This window comes from Dama dama, chromosome 25 (genome assembly GCF_033118175.1).
Source record: "Dama dama isolate Ldn47 chromosome 25, ASM3311817v1, whole genome shotgun sequence".
In the NCBI taxonomy this organism is placed as follows: domain Eukaryota; kingdom Metazoa; phylum Chordata; class Mammalia; order Artiodactyla; family Cervidae; genus Dama; species Dama dama.
The window spans coordinates 69,319,078-69,339,814 of record NC_083705.1 but is presented as its reverse complement, the minus strand read 5'-3'; the positions used below and the strand labels follow the sequence as shown (position 1 = coordinate 69,339,814).

General features: G+C 40.2%; 1 protein-coding gene across 2 annotated transcripts in view; it reads right to left on the bottom strand.

The window, feature by feature from the left end:
- Window positions 1-20,737, bottom strand: part of SEMA5A (semaphorin 5A) — a 539,339-nt gene that overhangs the window by 254,777 nt on the left and 263,825 nt on the right. For both annotated transcript variants that reach the window (XM_061129337.1, XM_061129336.1), the window contains one exon: window positions 19,225-19,270. In XM_061129337.1, the coding sequence (XP_060985320.1) occupies window positions 19,225-19,270 (46 nt within the window). The remainder of the gene's footprint in view (window positions 1-19,224; window positions 19,271-20,737) is intronic.

Sequence of the window (20,737 nt, the reverse complement as noted above, 5' to 3'; positions counted from 1 at the left end):
CTCAGGCTGGGCGCTGACTGATGGACCAGAGAGGGAGGGCAGTGCAGGGGGACCTGGGCAGAAGTGTGTCCCCAGCAACCTAAGTCCGCCCTGGCAGAGTGGAGCTGAGGTGCCAACTTTAAGCATCCCCTTAGGCACAGCCTTAGGCAGGATTTCCTCATTTATCAACACCTGTCATTTGAACAGGTTTTGGGAAGGTGGCCACCGATGCATAACACCTTTCTCTGCCCTCCTATCTGAACTTTAAAAAGTCAAACAATATTTACAAGAAAACCTGGACAGTGATTATTCCAAATAGCAGGCAAGAGCTATGCCTCACATTTCCTTTTTCCCTTATGCGGCTGGACCATGATGTCCTAACACAGCCGAAATACAGCAGGAGGCATGCTCATGAAACACTTCAGGACCCCAGCTCAAGAAGTGTAAGCTCTCAAGGCTTTAACCCTGCTATACTGTGGTACTGAAACAGAAGATAAACAGAAAGAAAGCTGCAGTCCCATCCTCTTGATTCCCCACTACTGTACCCAAAGGCATTTGAGGATGCTGTGCTTCCGTAGCTGCCTCGGGGATGTGGGGAGACCGTCCAGCCCCTGGTGGGGTTGCAGAGCAAGTTCAGTTGTAACCATCTTCAGAGCCGTCCTCCAGGATATCACTGGGATGGGCATTAGGACAAACATGCTCTCTGCCACCATCGACCTCCTTGTACCTCTAAGGTATGACCACACCAGACAAGGGTCAGGAGGGCAGGCTTCCATTGTCCATGTGTTTCACCAGAGAAGATCCATTCCCTCCAAGAACAGGAAAAATGGAATTTATACTTGCCTCTGAGCCCTCCAATTTCCTGCTCTCTTATCTCTTCACCTTTCTGTTGAAATCATTTATCATCATCATCCAGGGATTTGGAGACAGAGTATGCTTCTCAAGTAGGGATGACTTTGCCCCCCCGCCCCCCAGCAGGTATTTGACAACATCTGGGGACAGTTTTGGTGTTGCAATTGGGAGGCAAGGTGCCGCTAGTATCTAGGGCACAAAACTCAGAGCTGCCACCTCCATCCCACATCCTACTGGGCATAGGACAGCCCACCCCCACCCCAAACAAAGAATTATCTGATCTAAATGTCAAGAATGCTGAGGTTAAGAAATCCTGAGATAGGGGAAAAAAGGATGAGTCATTTAAAAAAATTTCTTGCAACTATAGCCCAAGGAGAAGCCTCAGAGAACCATGGATGGGTGGGATCTCTTTGAAACAAAGAGGCATAAGCTCAGAAAGATGTTTTCTGAAGACCCCCTGAACACCATCCACACGGGGTTGAACGGTGGCCTTGCAAAAGAGATATGTCTACCTAGAAGCTGTGAATATTACCTTATTTGGAGAAATGGTTTTGCTAATCCAGTTAAGGGACCTCAAAATGAGATCACTCTAGATTATCTGACGGGTCCTTAATCCAATGACATGTATCCTTATACAGGAAAGGCAAGGGAGATTTGTCACTCTGACTCATGAAGAGGACCATATGAAGATGAGGGAAAGACTGGAGTGATGTGCCAACAAGCCTAGAACACCTGGAGCCGCCAGAAGCGAGGAGAGGCAGGAAGGATCATTTCCCAGAGCTCTGGGAGAGGTATGGTCCTGCTGGCATCTGGATTTCAGGCTACTGGCCTCCAGGACTGTGAGGGAACAGGTATCTCTTGTTTTAATCCACTAAGTCTGTGGTAATTTGTTACAGCAGCCCTAGGAAATGAATAAGCCAAACAAAGGATCAGTCAGTCTGTTCAGTCACTCAGTCATATCTGACTCTTTGCGACCCCATGAACTGTAGCACACCAGGCCTCCCTGTTCATCACCAACTCCCAGAGCTTGCTCAAACTCAAGTCCATTGAGTCGGTGATGCCATCCAACCATCTCATCCTCTGTTGTCCCCTTCTCCTTCTGCCTTCAGTCTTTGCCAGCATCAGGGTCTTTTCCAATGAGTCAGTTCTTGGCATCAAGTGGCCAAAGTACTGGAGTTTTAGCATCAGTGTCAGTCCTTCCAATGAATATTCAGGACTGATTTCCATTAGGATGAACTGGTTGGATCTCCTTGCAGTCCAAGGGACTCTCAAGAGTCTTCTCCAGCACCACAGTTCAAAAGCATCAATTCTTTGGCACACAGCTTTCCTTATAATTCGTTTACATTTAACTTGTATTCTTTTAAAGGACAGAACTACCTGGTTTAAGGGCTTCTCTGATAGCTCAGATGGTAAAGAATCTGCCTGCAATGCAGGAGACCTGGGTTCAATCCCTGGGTCAGGAAGATCCCCTGGAGAAGAAATGGCTTAACACTCCAGTATTCTTGCCTGGAGAATTCCATGGACAGAGGAGTCTGGCGAGCTATAGTTCATGGGATCACAAAGAGTCGGACATGACTGAGCAACTAACATATACACACATATACCTGGTTTAAATGTGACTTTCAAATAAGTTAAGATCTGCATTTATAAGCCAAGTGTGCTTCTCAGAGCTAATTGATCCCCTCAACCAATGATAATGCTTTTTGTAAACAGAAGAAAATCACACTTGGGGACCCAAATCACACTTTAGACCCAGTGCTCTAAAGAGAGTCTCTTTTCTCAAAGCATAGACAAATTATAGGCAGTAAATTCATAAGCCTCAGGAGTCTCAATTAAATATACACTGGCATTATAATCTACCTGGAGAAGTTTTAACATTAACATCAGATAAAATTAAAATCATTTTAACCAAGCCCTTAGAATTTGTCACTATCACTGTGACAAGTGATAAAATCTCACCAACTAGTTTAAGTCAAAAGATTGGCCGCATCAGTCTTCAAGGCCAACCTCTTCCAGTCCCCCTCTGCTCCACCCTCATATGAATTTCTTCTCCGCAGGTGTGGGGGTCAAATATCCGTTCACCTCACTCTCCAAAGGATAGTTATGAATGCATTTAAGGTTTTGTTGTTGTTGTTCAGTCACTAAATCATGTTTGACTCTGTGACCCCAGGGACTGCATCACACCAGGCTCCTCTGTCCTCCACTATCTCCCAGAGTTTGCCCAAATTCATGTCCATTCATTCAGTGATTCTAGCTAAACATCTCATCCTCTGCAGGCCACTTCTTTTGCGTCTAAATCTTTCCCAGCATCAGGGTCTTTTCCAATGAGTCTGCTCTTCATATCATGTGTCCAAAGTTTTGGAGCTTCAGCAATCGTCCTTCCAATGAATATTCAGGATTGATTTATTTTTTATGGCTTATCCATATCATTCAAGATAACTTTCCCATCTCAAGATTTCTAACTTCACTACATTTTTGTCACAATAAGTTAACGTTCACAGGTTTCAAAGATTAGGTCATGGGGATCTTCTGAGGGGGCAGTTTTTCAATCTGCCACACCATGTCACTGGCAATACTGCTAGAATCAAAGAGTAGGTTCTGATAATCCCAGAAGAAAAATCAACAAGCAAGACAGTGACAGATGCCCCTTATGGGTGAAAATGTGAGCTCTTTAATTAACCTTCCTGTTGTTAATTCTCAAGATACTAAGAAGTCATTAGAGTGAACCCTTCAACAATGTGAGGGGTGAGGTGCAGACCCCTGTGCAGTCAAAGATCATGAGATATCGTTACAGTTGACCCTCTGTATTCATGCTTCTGTATCCTCGGATTCAATCATGGAGTACTGCTGCACATATTTACTGAGGAAAAAAAACCCACAAGTAAGTGAACCTGTACATTTCAAACCCATGTGGTTTCAGGGTCAACTACATGTATTTGAACCACCACAGAAGTCAAACGGAATCTCAAACCTGCTGTTTGGTCAGACTAAGAAGCAGATAGTGGTAGAAACAACATTTGATTTCACTCTCATTTTTATGTCCTGGGCTGTTTCTCAAAGCAGATTTGCAATGGTCATCAAGGCACCATCCCGGACCACAGATATCCCAGCTGCTGTGACGGTGACATCAGCTACGTCCAGGCAAAGACAGAGCTCTAGAAGTGAGGTGGAAGCAGCTGGTGGCCCGGTGAGAAGTCTGAAGTCACACGCCGGTACTGGAGGGAAGCTTACTGAGGGTGGGAGAGAAGACGCTTACCCACACTCTCAGCATTTCTTCTCTGACTCTCCTACTAGGTTCATGCTGAGAGGAAGAGATGTGCTGGGTGCTGCCAGACTCTTTGCGAGCCCCTGGACTATAGCCCATGAGGCTCCTCTGTCCGTGGGATGCTCCAGGTAAGGATACTGGAGTGGGTAACCATACTCTCCACCAAGAAACTAACTGGCTCCGTAGTATAGAATCCACCTGTCAGTGCAGGAGACCCGGGTTCAATCCCTGGGTGGGGAAGATCCCCTGGAGAAGGAAATGGCAACCCCCTCCAGTTTTCTTTCCTGGGAAACCCCATAGAGAGAGGACCAGGGTGGGCTACAGCCTACAGGGTCACAAAAGAGTCAGATACAACTTAGCAACTAAACAACAAACAGCAAGAAACTAACTACAATATGGCAAGAAGTGTTGAAATCAGATTTCTCTTCCTTCATGAGTCTGTTTAAATTTATTAGCCTTTGATGATACTAGAAATAATGTATATGTATATATACATTACATATATACATATATATATGGCATACAATTATGAAACTTATAATAAAAAAACAAACAGGAGAATCCAAATCACCCACCACATACAGATGGGTACTGATTATTTCAGATACAAAATATAAATTAAATATAAAGAAGCAAAATAATTTGAAATCAAATTGAAGGAATGCCTAAATTTCATATTTCTTCACCATACACATAAACTGCTAAAATATTCCTAAAAGGAATATATTTTGAAAAAAGTGTTGTAAACATGTTTATGATGAGGTCATCAAGGTTGCTGTTTATTTTTTAACCACATAGTTCTTTACAGAACATGCTTATTTTTCCAAGAAGTAAAACTTGGATCAGTTATTTAAGAATCAGAAGAAACAAGTTTAAAAAAAAAACTGTTCTTGACAATTATAAATTTTAACAAATCCTATAAGAAATATTTTGAAATGGATCCAACTTTAAAATCTAAGCTTGTTTTTAGCTTGATTCTCAAAGAAATACAGAAAACAGAAGATGAGCATTTATCAAGCAAGAATCCCATTCATAAAAGACAAATCACTTTTTGGGGAAAGATAAATATTGAAAATTGATTGTGTCATTAATTAAAATAAATCTTAGAAATTACACACAAATAAAGACTGCAGTCTTATGTACATCCATATTTGTTGCTTTCAGTTCTTCATACTAAAAATCATCTTATTTGGTTTTATTTGGTATATACATATTCTTGTTTTTAGAAAAGTGTGTTTTATATTTTAAGTTTGTTTTATATTTGTTTGATGTTTATATTTGTTATATGTGATATTCATTTTTAAATTTTGCTTATATCCCACTTTTAAAAAATTTTGTTTTATATTTGGAGTACATTCTTGTATATTCATTATATATCTTTGTTTTCCTATCAAATTTCTAAAAGCATTTCTACTTTTCCTTTTGATAAAAACAATCATCATATAATTAACTACTTTCCAACTGTTATTAATCTTGTGACTTAGACAAAAATACCTACTTTCTTCTTAAATGCATTTTTATGGAACTCTTTTTGCCTATTTTTGATGAACTGTCTATATGAGACATTATATTTTTAATTCTATGAATTCTTTCTTGAAAATGGTTTTCTCTTTTCCATGGCAGCCTTTTCATGCTTTATGGATAGAGTAGCTTTCCTTGTGTTGTTTTTTTAAAACTAAACAAGTACTTAATTTATAAAGACAGCCACAAGGCTTAGCACAGAATACTGAAGAAAGCCCTCTGTTTTGTGCTTGATAAACTATTTGTTCTACAGAAAAACTTCCAGCTGTTTCACTGGTCTATTTTGGCATTTATCTCCAAATCTCAAAATAATATGGTTTCAGTGCTGTGTTGATTGCTTCAGCTAAAAATACCATTTAGTGCCCTTTTTTTTTTCCAACTTATCCATTCTCCCCCAACTACACACACACATCCTTCCATCCCCACTTTCTCATTATGAATTTACTATAATTCTGCTTTGATACTCAATGTTTACATATTCATGACTGACAGTATCACAGATGTATACTCACACACATCCACAGATGTGCCGTGGAATAAGATATGCTTCTCAAAACAATGTTATTCTTCTTGGAGGTAACAATGGTTACCTCTTTTCTTAGTCTGTTTGGACTAAGTTAGTATAACAAAATACCAATGACTGGTTGCTTATAAAGAACAGGAATTTATTTCTCACAGTTCTGCAAGCTGAGAAGTCCAAGATCAAGGTGCTGGCAGATTAGGTGTTCAGTGAAGGCAAGATTCCTGGTTCATAGACGGTGCTGTAACCTCACATGACGGAAGAGGAAAGGGATCTTTCTGGGGTCTCATTTATAAGGTTATTAACCCCATTCATGAGAGCTTTGGTCTCATAACCTATTCTTCAGTGATCCATTGCTTGTTAAATAGCATATTGTTTAGACTTCATGTTTGTATTGTTTGCAGTTTTGTTTTTGGTTTTTTTTTTTTTTTTTGTGTGTGTGTGTGTGGTTGATTTCTATCCTGTAGTATTGTGGTCAAAAAGGAAGTTTGATGTGATTTCAATTTTCTTAAATTTACTGAGGCCCAGCATGTGATCTATCCTGGAGAATGTTCCAAAAGCACTTGAAAAGAATGAGTATTCTGCTGCTTTCAGATAGAATGCTCTATAAATATCAATTAAGTCCATCTGGTTTAATGTGTCATTTAAGGTCTATGATTTCTAGTGATCTTTGGTCTAGATGACCTGTCCATTACTGTAAATGGGATGTTAAAGTCCCCCACTATTATTGTGTTACTGTCGACTTCTCCTTTTATGTTTGTTAACATTTGCTTCATATATCATGGTGCTCCTATATTGGGTGCATATATATTTGCAATTGTTATATCTTTTTCTTGGATTGATCCCTTGATCATTATGTAGTGTCCTTCTTTGTCCTTTGCAATAGTATTTAAAGTCTATTTGGTCTGTTAGGTCTTTAATTTGTGACTACACTTCTCTTTCTGAGCAGTAGTCATTTACCAGAGGCTTGTCTCTTCCTAAAACTCTGATAGTTTTATCTTCTCTCTCATTTTACCAGTTCTTACAGGTTTGTAACATTAAAAAATATACTTCCTACATTCTCAAAGTCATATGTCAGAAAAGGACTGAAATGATCCTGAGTGTTCAGTCTTATTTCTCACTGAATACCAACAATATTTTTTTATTTTCACTGTTTACAATATTTGCAATTTCTTTAATATGTTATATACCTTGGACTATTACTGATTCATCTGAAGTAATTAGTTTTTATCATGTTTTGTACTGCAGTTTTCTCTGTTCTTATATTTTACCAAATTTCCAAAATTTTGTTTTTCAAAAAAAGCTTACATTTCTAGAATTCTTTGAATTTTTCCTTTTATGAACTTTTACCTTCATTTAAATGCTATGTTTTGAAGGATGGAAGATCAGTACATGGGTTCTCTCTACCTTCTTAAACCAGAAGTGGGTAGCTATACTTTGAGACTACTTTTGAGCTCAATACTCCTTTATTAAAATGATAATTAAAATTTTTCAGCAAAAGACTTTACAAGGTCTCTGCCCTGTAAATATTAACACACTCCATACATAGTTATACCTATTTTCTCATTAAACAGACTGCTTCTAATAGGAATTATAATAGGGCAACTTGCCTCTCTCCCTTCTGGAAAACATGTAATCAATGAGTGATGACTTCCAAAACATGAATATAGGGTTGAACCTCAAGCATTAAACTATACAATCAGCCCACATAAAATCTTAACAGATATCATATTCCATACTTTGAAAGAAGATGAGTAGCCTCTAGGTTAGTAAGTAATGCTGCAAATAGATTAAATATTGTAACCTAATGAAGAAGTATTATATAGACTCTAAAATGTTACCTATGTGAGAACAGCAAAAGGAGCGTTTGATGGGCATATATTAAATCAAGGTAGAGCCCATTACAGTTCAATCCACAGCTACTCTCTCAACTTCATCCCAGTTACTGAACAAATTCAGGATGACAAATAGCTCACATATGAAAGAATCACCAAGAATTTGAGTCCATTCACTCTAGAGAATGGTAGGCCAAAGTGACACGTTTTTTCATCTATCATTCTCCCTTGCTATTTTCCTTTGGCTTCTAGGAAACTAAGAGACTTCAGCTTCTGGAATGTATAATCTCTCACCTAAACAAAAAACGCATTACTTAAATTTAAAACAAAGGCTTTTCCTGGTACATTAGTTTATCTGTTTGGGTCAGCTTTTTGAGAGAGACAGTCAAAATTAGGAAAAAGAAAGCAGATCAGAGAATTCTGAGCATGCTCATCATTCGATCACTATGTCAGGTACTGGGGCCACTTCTGAAATAGAAATAGAAATGCGTTTTAGATAAATGAAATGGGCCCATCCATTTGTCTGCAGCCTGTGATTGTCAGACAGTGTTTGCTATGGACTTACAGAAATTTCCTGACCTCAATTCATAAAACTAAATGATCCACATGACTAAGAAAAATATTCATGCATCTTCAATTTAGTTTTTGAGGCTGCAAGTGAGGCATAAATTTGGAAATGGATATGAAAATTATTAAAAAGCATGACGTACAACACAACAGAATGCATTCAATAATCAAGTATGTACTACATTTTTTCAGGGATATAAAAGCATTTTGCTTCCTTGGTGATGGAGACCAGTGTCGGTATAGTCAGGGTCTAGAACATAAGAAGAAGCTAAAGTAAGATGCCTACGAATACCGAGTGATGCGTTCTACACTGAGTGCCCTGGCACCCCACCCAGCTCTTCTCACAGGCCAATGCACCTTCCTCTGGCTTCTGGCAGTGTTGACAGCTTCTGACTCAGGCTACCCCCATCTCTGGAGAACTGCTCTTGGCTGATGAGAGTCACTCTGCCAGAAGACTCACCACCACTACCCCGCCACCCAACTCAAAAACCTGTTGCTTAATGACAAGGTTGCAGTTGTATAAATCATCAAACCCTTGCTTCAAAGGGGACCTACTGAGATTCCATCCATACTTTGGAATTCCCCTGTAATCAGGCTGATGCTGGACCCCAGCTGAGAGCAAAGGCTTGTCTTGTTTCGTTATCTGCCGTATGTCTCATCTGTCCATGTGCTGAGAACATACCCTCAGTAAAGTACAGGCATATGGATCCTTGTGTCAGACTTTCTCAGGGAACTCGGCTTAAATCCACATAAAAGTTGTAATTATAAAGGAACAATTATCTACTGTAGGCCAGTGGTCAACCACAGGTGGTGCAACGTTACTCACATTGTAATGAGTACAATAGTGTTTTAGTGATTAAGAGACTGTCATCTGGTACCCAACGTGCATACACGCATGCTCAGTCACTTCCATTGTGTCCGACTCTATGACCCCACAGACTGCAGCCCACCAGGCTCCTCTGCCCACGGAATTCTCCAGGCAAAAATACTGGAGTGGGTTGCCATGCCCTCCTCCAGGGGATCTTCCCGACCCAGGGATCGAACCCGCGTTCCCTACAACTCTTGAACTGCTGATGGGTTCTTCATCTACTGAGCTACCCTGGAAGCATGGAGCCCAATATACCCAGATCCGAATGGTAGTTCTGGTATATACCAGCTGGGTGAGCCTAGCTAAACCACATAAACTCTCCAAGATTCAACTCTTCCTCTGCAAAATACTGAAAATAGTACCTACTACACCTTAGTGCTACTGGGAAACAAAACTGAGCTGATGCACGTGAAGAGCTGAGTATGGAGGAAGAACACAGTAAGCCACTGTCTGCTATCACTGTTGGTGTTGTCGTCATCGTTAACTCATGACATTAAGTCATTAAAGTTACATCGAATAAGAACAGTGCCAGGTTTCCCATTACAGGGCAAGTTTTCCCTAAAGAAGGAGGAATCCAGGAGTCATTTAAGCAGTGACAGAAGGAAGAATCAGCAGCAGGATGGCACACGTTAAGATTTTAATGCTGAAAGGGACTGCAGGAATGATCCAGCCTACTCTTCTCCCCAGCTCTCCTGTCCAAATGCACCGTCAAGAAAATTGAGGTCCGAAGAGGTTAAGTGGTTGGTTCAACATATCCCTGCTTTGTTACTTACAGAAATGTTGGAAGCATGGATAAATCTGTGTGTACAGTAGGAAATCAGAATGGCTGGAATGGCGGGGGGCAGAGGCAGACAACAGTATCAGTGAAGTATAGCCCTAGGTGATAATCTTGTTTTCTAGCACCTTCTGGGAGAAAATGCTAATACCTACCGATGTCTGAAGGTCTGAGTTTTTTACTTCTTTCTGGGTACATGGATAAACTATAATCCCAGCCTCCTTGCAGTTGGTTGAGGCTCTGTGACCTCGTGGCCACTGGGCAGAAGGGGGCGTGCCACTTCCTGGCATGGGCCATGCAGATCTTCTCTGCTCCATCCTCCATCCTTTCTTCCATGCCGCCCTGCAGGCACCACGGGCAGAACCCCCTGGGCCCCTGGGTGGCAGCAGAGAAAACAGTCCCCACAGCTGCTGCCCTGGACAGTCACCATGTAAGTGAGAAACTTCTGACGTGTGCTTATGCACTAGGAGTGAAGGGCTGTTTGTTAACAGAATGAACTCAATGTGACTCCTTTCTGTGAAACTAGTAAAATCTTAGTCCTCACTGACTGGTAAAGAATCCGCCTACAATGCGAGAGACCTGGGTTTGATCGCTGGGTTGGAAAGATTCCTGGAGAAGGTAAAGGCTACCCACTCCAGTATTCTGGCCTAGAGAATCCCACGGACTGTGGTCGCAGAGAGTCAGACACGACTGAACGACTTTCACTTCACTTTATACAAAATATACACCAGAAACTATAAATCCTCCAGGAACTTAGAGAAAAGCAAAGTAAAGTGTTTGAATAAATGTGTCGATAAAACAGCTCTTGATGGGAAACATTTACCAAGGGAGTGGAAGGAAGAGACAAGAATCTGGGGACAGATGACCACACTGTGGGTTGCCAACCTATGGGTCACAGTCTAGGGAGGACCATGAAAATTATTGGCCAAGGAGTCAAAATAAACACACCAACCACACAATGTCTGGGGGAAAAAAAAGCAAAAACAAAGAACTATAGCACATCATACTGTGTTCACTCATCCATTCAGGAAACACTTAACGGAGATCTTGATCTGTACCACCTGTTTGGTACCATAACAGCTGACAAACTTCTTTAATGGGTCAGACAGTAAATACTTAGCTTTGTAGACTAGACGGTATCTGACACAACTGGTCAACCCAGTTGATCTAGCAGCCACAGAAAACATCCAAAGGAGTGGGTGTGTTTGTGTTTCAATAAGATTTATTAAGGATAATCATGAGCTGGAAAATGCAAATAAATGGGCATGGCCATATTCCCATAAAACCATAACCACTATCGGCAAGCCTTCATTTTCAGAGCCCTGAACATTTATAATAAAGATCTCTAAGCTCTTTAATCTCTAAAATGCCAGTCACTTCTACAACAGTATGATTTCAAGAACATATTTGACAAAGGAAGGCAGAAAAGAAAGAAAATTTAGAATCATGATTTTTAAGGACTACACAGGAGACCAGTCTTCCATTGCCCAATATAAATATAAGACAAGACTGCAAAAATTAATCAATGTGAATATCTTACTTGAATAGTTATTCTAAATTATTAATTAAAACATCATTCTTTAAATTGTATAGAAGAATTCCAACAGAGGGTAGTTGTATCAAATTGTTATGACCCATCAGAGAGGGTTTTACTATTATAAATTGACTCAATTTGTTTTTAAATTTAATTTCATATTAATAAAAGGAAGCAATTTAAACTCAAGAACCCCAGCAGCTTCTTTAGAAATGCCACTAAGGGTTCATGCATGCGTTTGGTTAAATATATGAAAGAATCTACAGAGGAGAACTCCCCAAGCATTGATCTTCTAGGTTTAATCCAATAATGTTAACATTGCAGACTTGAAAAGTGGCTTCCTCAAAACACACAGAAGCCAAGGCAGTGATTGCTTAACCTAGGGTTTCTCAACCTTGGTGCTGTTAGCAGGTAGAGCCAGAGAATTCTTGGTTGAGCAGCGAGGGGCTGTCCTGGGCATTGCAGAAAGTTTAGCAGCTTCTCCGGTCTTACTTGACCCACTAGATGCCACTAGAACTTTCCCCTCCAGTGGTGACAACCTGATGTTCCCAGCAGGTAACGCTGCCCCTAATTGAGAAATACTGACTTGGAAACTGACTGGAGTTGAAACGCAATTCCCCAAACCCAAATATACAAGAAACAAAGTTAACATTTACCTTAACTTAGGAGCAGATTTTCTACCAATGTTGACCAGGTCGTCAGAGACTTAACAGTTTTCAATTTAGAAACCAGAGTGAGGCAGGTGGCAAATTGGAACACAGATTACAATTTTTTCTGCTTATTCCAGCAGTTGTGAGTGAGAAACAGGCTGTGAATTCCTTTCCCTCGGTAACAAAGCAATACAAAACTGGATTTTGAGCTATTTCCCCAAAGTACATTAGGAAGACATCGAGGTTAACTGAGGTGCAGTCTCCCAGTGTTCATAGGAGGTTGCTCAAGGCACGTCTACCTCAGGCCATCCCAGGCACAACCCCAGATGGGCAAACGCTGTCAGTTCCTCATGAGGCCAGCTGCGTTTTTACATTTTCCAGAAAGCTTTGTTCTTAGAAAATAACTGCTGTGATCAAGGCAAGAAAAAAAAAAGTGATGCTGAAGAGTTGGATCTGTTATTATGACAAGAAGTGGAGAGACGCCTGATGGGAAATTCCATGCCCTCCATCCTTGTGCCTGAAAATGACTCGTTTCCAAGATGCGGAGGCTACATTTCAGCACACGGTGAGCTGCAAGGAGATTTATCACAGCCTCCTAGCAGAAAGACGCCTTATAAATGATGTCACATGAATATCTGATTCTCCGGTCATTGATGAAAAACAGGTTTTGTTTCCTCTGGGTCTTTCACTTTGATACTTTAAGGTATGCATATTTGAAAATCACAACAAATATTCCAGATAGAGCCATTCTAGCTCATGGCATATTTATAGGTGAATATTTTTGCAGTGATGCTAAGAGATTTACCTCAAACAGATAATGTTCACTGGGAGTAATAGTAATCAAGTCCCAACCCAATCCTTGCTCAAATCTTGGCTGCTTTAGAAATTCCACTAGTGGTGTCTTGACTTTGTTAGGGAGAAAAGGGGAAAAAGAACTCTGATTCAAGGTTCTGCTGATGCCAGTTCTGGACTGTGGTCAGGATCAGGCTTATCAGGCAGCCTGACCTCACAGTTCAGTCTCTCATCCTAAAGCCACTTCACAAAAGTCCATTTTTCTCACTTGTGGATTTCCACGCATTTCCACAAGCTGAGCCACGAAGCCCGATCATGGTGGATGGATAACAGGCTCTGATTTCTGTGAATATACCAGCATTGCATCTTCCACCCATCCCTCACCCCTTGGGCAGGAACAAGAGCTGGAACCCTCATTAAACAATGAAAGTTTGGACCATCAAGTCACTGTGCTGGGACCATCGAGTCACTGGGTGTGGACCAATGGGAGACGGGAGGATGCACTAAGGGTGTTCACGGTGCTCCTGTGGTGGGGGTGGGGGGTGGGGCTGGAAACTGCTGGCTGCAGAACACACATGAGCACATTGAATTCAGGGGTCAGGAAGTCAAGGGGAGACTCTGGAACCCTGAGAAAATCACTAAATAGAAACTCAAGAAAGGAACCTTGTTCAACGTCTGCTTTCTCATTACTGATCCTAAGACAGTGCTTAAGCAGAAGAATCTGGGGAAGAAGAAAAGTGCAGAGTAAGGTGGAGCAGCCAGGTGGCTGGCACGTAAAAGGAAAGGAATGGGTCAGAGTCAGGAATTAATTATACTGTCCTAGAATTTTCCTGTAGGGTGGGAGTGTGCACATGTGTGTTTCAGCATGACTTTCAGCAGGCATTCTGCACTTCTCTAGTCCCTGGATGTCATTACTTTCCTTCTCTTGAATGTAAGGACAAAAATATGAAGTTCACCCATGCCCCACTAATGATAAAGTTTTAAAAAGTTGCAGAGTGAATATATTATTAAGTATCAAGGGATGCAAACTTTCACAGACATTCTTCTCCAGTCTATCACCTGCCAGATGACTACATATAATGATCAACTTTCATATAATCCTGAAGACACAAAGAAATCAAATGCTCCACAGAACACAGACAGAATTTCAATCTGAGACAAGAGGAAATCATCAAGGATAAAAGCTGGGGTTATGAAACACATTCCAGGAGCATCAGCCCAAACAGACTCAAGGTGGATTACAAAGAGGTGACAGTTAAAGTGAGACCCAAGGGTTGACATCTTCTAGATAGAGAAGAGAATGGGATTAAAATTGTTCATGAGAAGGAGGACCTGAGTAGATGCTGAGAGTTGGAAAGTGGCCCCCGGTCTGGGAAGTTTTGAGCAACTTGTCATTCCAAGACCCAAGGAAGCATCCCAAGACATCTGCCAACTGGAAGTGGACCCTCCTGTCAGGCAGGGAGGGGCCAGATCAAATGAAGCTTTGTCTAGTGTTAAATAAGGAATGTCACTGATTCCCAGCCCTGATTCTCTCCACTGTTTTTGCAAATTGCTTTTCCTTTCTGGGCTCTGGTCCCTGATTTTCCCATGTTTAAGCAATTATTTTCTATCTATGAAGAGAGAGGAAAGGAGAAAACCTATAGCCTAAAATATTCAATTAATCCAGGTGGTCCCTGGAGGAAACACTATTTCTACAAATAACTGAAGGCGTGGAAGTCATAAATGCTACTGCTCCTCGTGATCTCAAAGGGCACAGTCCAACTGGTCAGAAAGAGATTTTCCACTCTTGAATGGTGGCTATTTCAAACCCATATGTTCTCTAGGAGTGAAATACATACCAGATTTTGAAGACTTAATACAATTAAAATCAAGAAATGTAGCTCAATATTTTTTTTTTTTGTAATCACTGCATGGTCAAATGTTAATATTTGGGATATAATGAGTTAAGTAAAATATATTATTAAAAATAATTTCCCCCCAAAGGGATTAAGAGGTACCAACTACTATGTTTAAAATAAAGAAGCTACAAAGATATATTGTACAACAGTGAATATATTCAATATTTTATAATAACTATAAATGGAATATAGCCTTTAAAAATTGTGAATTGTGTATCAATATGGTGTTCACTTGACATATATTCTACAACTATACCTCAATTAAAAATAATGCTTCATATTACTTGTTTCAATGTGATCATCAGATAACCTTAAACTGTCCATGAGGATCACATTATGTCTCTACTGGGCACTATAACCCTTTCTTCATCGGCGTGCCAACTCTTTTTCGTTACCCTTATTGTTTTCTAGTCGCTCAGCTGTCTGCAACTCTTTGCAAGCCCATGGACTGTAACCCACCAGGCTCCTCTATCCATGGGGATTCTCCAGGCAAGAGTACTGGAGTGAGTTGCCATTTCCTCCTCCTGGGGATCTTCTGACCCAGGGTTCTAACCCATGTCTCCTACATTGACAGGTGGATTCTCTACCACTGAGCCAACCAAGGAAGCCCATTGTTACCCTTGGAAATAGTCATTTAAGTTGAAATAAAATAGTCATAGAAATCAAAAGGACAACTTAACTATTGACATATAAGAAAAGAACTCTGTATGAAGAATTTCTAGAGGGAAGTCTCCAAGCTGCAGTAAGCCGAGCACCAGATACACCCACAAAACGTGACAGAGGCGGGTCTCACTGTGTGTACTGATCACAATGCCGCGTCTGACATCTGTGATGGGGGCTGTGTTGCAAAGCTTCCGCACAGAAAGGCCCTGCCTTCCTGCCTGGTCCTGTGTCAGCAGACCAGGCTCTCTCTTGCCAGGTGGAGATGCTAATGAATTCTCCAAACCTCAATAAGAACACTTATTTCATCAATAACCTCAACCTGCTTTCCACCAAAAGTCAGACACGACAACGAGAAGCAACAGTGGGGAAAGTACAGCTAGTTCCCTTGTCCCTAAAAGAGCATCATACACACAGTAACGACAAACGCGTCTCCTTATTTTTGCATTATTTCTTCCGAAATTACATGGATTTTTTTTTTTTTAAGAAATGCCCAATGGACTCTCATAAATCTTTCACTGAGATTTCTAGAGCTTACTCATTGATATTTTATCACATTTGTTTTATGATTCTTTTTCTCTACATGCATGCATGTGTGTGTGACCATGTATATACATAAACACATATATGTATATACACTATATATGGGCGTCCATGGTAGCTCAGTGGTAAAGAATCTGCCTGCCAATGCAGGAGACATGGGTTCAATCCCTGGTTCAGAAGATCCCCTGGAGGGGATGGAAATGGCAACCCACTGTAATATTCTTGCCTGGAGAATCTCATGGGCAGAGGAACTTGGCTGGCTTCAGTCCACAGGGTCGCAGAGGAGTTGGACACAACTTAGTGATTAAGCAACAACAATGTAATATATATACACATATGGTAATTTTTTAAAATCAGAATAAGTTTCAGAAATGAAACTTCACCCTTACTTATCTCAGAAGGTTTGTCCAAATAACATTCTCCAAAGAACAAAGACATTTTGATAACATTACAGTTATCAAAGTCAGGACATTAATATTAATACATTCCTACCATCTTCTACCCAGACATTAAAATTTCACCAGTTGTCCCAGTACCATCCTTTATAGCAAGAAAAAACTTATTTCCTGCTCCAACATACAATTTTAATCAAGTGTTTCATTTGTGTGACATATGCATTTACTCTCTTTAGGATGGAATAGCTCTTCTTACTCTTTATGCCTTTTGTGAGGGTGATTTTTTAACAGTAGAGACCAGTTTTTTGTAGAATGGCCTTCATGTTTGGTTTGTGTGATGGTTCCTCATGATGAAACTGGTTATACTTTTTGGCTGTAATATGGAAATCTTGCTGTGGCCTTTTCAGTGCATCTAATCAGGAAGCTTATACTAACTCTTTGTCCCATTATAGTGAAAGTACCTTAACTAGTTGGTTATCATAGTAGTGGCCAGACTTCTTCAGGATCAAGTCACAGGTTTTCCTCTTATAATTAATAAGCATTCTATAGGTAAAGACTTTGAGACTATATAGATACCTTGGTCATCACCAAACTCTCTCTCATAAATTTAACATCCATTGATCACTTTTGCCTGAATCAGGTTTTTCATGTGATCATTGCCAAATGATAATTTCCTAATTAAATCATTCATTCAATATTTCCTAGTTGGTATTTTAGAATTAGGAAAAGCAGTCCCTTTGTCTCATTTGTTTGCTCATTCATGTATTTTTATGTTAGTATTTACTCATGGATTCTTAGTTAATTCAATGTGTTTTAATCTGATTCTATCATTATTTTAATAATCAAATTGTCCCAGATTTCTTCAGTGAGTCCACATCGAGCTGGCTCTTAGATCCTTTTGAACTGCTCCCACCATTCTTTGAACAATCCTTTAATTTCTGAAACAAGAAAGTCTTCCAGGCTTATCTGGGACTTTCTTTGCCAAAACTCTACAATCAGCTACTTCTCTAAGAAGCCCTGTCTCTTCTTAATGGATAATTATATTTAGAAACCAAGTACTAGATATTGTTCAGTGTGTTCATTGCTGTTGGAATAACAATACTTCTACACCTTCTTAGCCAAGGGTGCTAGGGAACTAGGAAATCAACAAATATATATATGGAAACATATATATCTGTACACACACAGATCTACCCATTTCACTTTTTCAACACATACAAAATGCCAAATAATATATTATACCATGAGAATAAAAATGAGAATAACCTATCTATTGAATAATGTACATATTTTATAAAAGACTATTTAAAATCAAATGCTATTTTGGTTAAACTGTTGATCATTCTGATTTCTTATTAATACATTCATAATTTCATTAATGATCAACTCAAATACTTTAGTTATACATCAAATTGCAGTAGAGAGATGATTCATTGTCCACTGTGATGAAATGATTTAAGAAGTTACTATTTATTGCCATCACTTTCAAAAAGCAATAACAATTAACATTTGTTACAAAATGACTATGCCTTACCCCTTATGCATACACTATTTAATTCCAGCAATGACAGTGGCTGTTGATTTGTGGCTGTTCTCCAGATGAGGAAGCCCACTATTGCTGGTAGTCACGAAACTAGATAACGAACCCAGCGCTATTGGTCTTTAAAGTGTTTGCCGATATTAGTTTTCTTGTGGAGGTTGGCTTATGTTAAGGTACTGGTAAATAAAACTTAAATTTCATATTAAATCCTAACTCTAAAGTTTCCTGAATGTTCACAAATACCAGCATCACAGAGAGAAGAAAATAACATGAACTTCTTGCCAGTCACTTCTTAGAACTCTAGTACGTGAGGGTGATTAAAGAATTTTTCCCAACTATATACAGCCCAAGGATTCTGTGCTTCATAGGGAGTTCCAGAATCTTGGTAGAGGAGATATTTATGCCACGACCCTGTCCTTCTCCAAGAGACTCTGCTAAAGACTGAAAGGGCCTTTGTGATTCAGAGCTGCCACTAAAATATACACTATTCAGGCTTAAGCATCTCAGGTTCCTCCTCCAAACTACAAAAATAAAAAAATCTAGGTAAACTGCATTTTTATCTATCATCGCTAATTCTTCATCATATGTGGTTTTTAAGCCATATAGTTATATTTTTTAATTGCAAATAATAAAGAAGAAACAGAGATGTTTTTCTAAGGGAGCTGATTTTGATAATATGATGGCTGGATAAATCAAACTGAATAATCAATGATTAACTAGGGTGGAAAGGTCACTCCCTAACATTGAGGAAATATCCATTGAATTAGCTCTCATTTGATGTAGAGTAAGTCAGGATGATTCCATGAAAGGAAAAGAGGCTGCCCAGAAGGAAGAGGGCTAATTGAGAATTAAAGCGGGTGAGGACTCATGTCTAATAGGTCAGCCAAGAGTTCCGCGGCCTAACCTTCTGAGGAAAGGAACACCTCCTCTGACTTGATTTACACCTTCACATACATCTGTCTTCATCCCCTTAAACACAGAGCTAATTAGGATGGAAAACAAAAGCTCGAGAAAAATAAATTGCACCTACCTGGATCAGAGACAAATCCTCCAGCTGTAACCTGAAGAGGTAGTTTCTACAAAATACAAAAACAGAACAGTTTCATTTTTAATAGATCTAAAAAAAATTACAGTTCATAAAAAAATATGAGAACAAGAGAAAAAAAAAAAAAACAGCAACAACGATTTTTGGCTTCCAAAGCAATCTCCTGCTAAGCCTGTGTGTAACACAGTTTTCCTTGGAACTCAGATTTCACAGACATTCAGTAAGGCAACAAAAACACACATTTGAGATTGGCGAGAAAGCTAAGGAATAAGGAGGTGGGAACTAAGGTAAGTCTAAACTACTAACTAGCTCTCTGAATTCACGGAATTCCATTCAGACAAAAGGATGTGGGTATTCAATTCTGAAACTAAGTTTAAGTTCAGCAAGACGATACAAAACCACTCTTCGTGAGTCTTCATCCTGATAGGTCACCTGCATTCACCAAGTTTTATAATTAAAACACATCCAGGTTTTGAATTCACCAATGGTCTGACCATTATAGCTCTCTACCTCGCTGGATGGATTCTGTGTGCGATAACTTCAGAAGCATGAGCTTGTCTACCTGCCATCAAGGGTTTGAAAGGGTCAGCTCTGGCTGCCTAAGCATGAAACAGGGAATCAGAGAAAAGGAAATGATCAGCTTTCAACAATAAAGAGGAACAACAATGAAATATGCAAGAGAGATCAGCAGAGCATGAGGGAAAAATGTAGATTTGGCCACATGAGACTTTGGATCATATTGCTGTAGCTTTTAGAAACAATGGATTGGTCTCCAACTTTAGTCTTGAAAGAACATCTTAACATCATGCAGATGAGAAGCTGGGGCGGCAGAGGCAGCACCCGAGGGACGGATGGACAGGAAAGTCAGCCCAAGGCTGAACAGTGATGGCAGGGAGAAATTGACAGAGTGGAGAGCAGACCTCAAGAACGCATGCATGCAGGGAGGGGTCTCCGAGAAGCTGAGAATACTGTTATAATAGGATGGTCCAAAGTAAGAGAATACTAAGAGAATACCAATTCTCCCAACACCAGCAAGAAACAAATGCAAACGATTTTCACTCTCTTGTGGAGGTGGGCAGATGTTGGAAGTGAGCATGCTGTCCCAGAGGAGGTGACAAGGGACAGCCACAACAGCCACGGACATGGCCCTGAGAGAACCAAGAAACATCTCAATGGTGGGGATGCAGATGGCAGGCACAAACAACAGGGATGGTTCCGGCTCCAAAAACATGTAGGCGCACACTGCTGGAGGAAGAAAGGGATTTAGTTCACTTTCAGGGTGGCCTCAGGAGGACCAGCCCTTGCCCCCGGGGCACCCAGGTTTCTCACAATATGTACCCCCTCCACGGGAACGCAGCAAGCCTGCACATTGAAAATCACTTCTCCAACCACTACAATGGCATGCTCACTACACTCTTTCTGTGCCTTCAATTCAACCTCTGAAATATGGAGGTGGCCAAAAAATTCATTCAGGTTTTTCCATTTTGGCCAGCTCGAT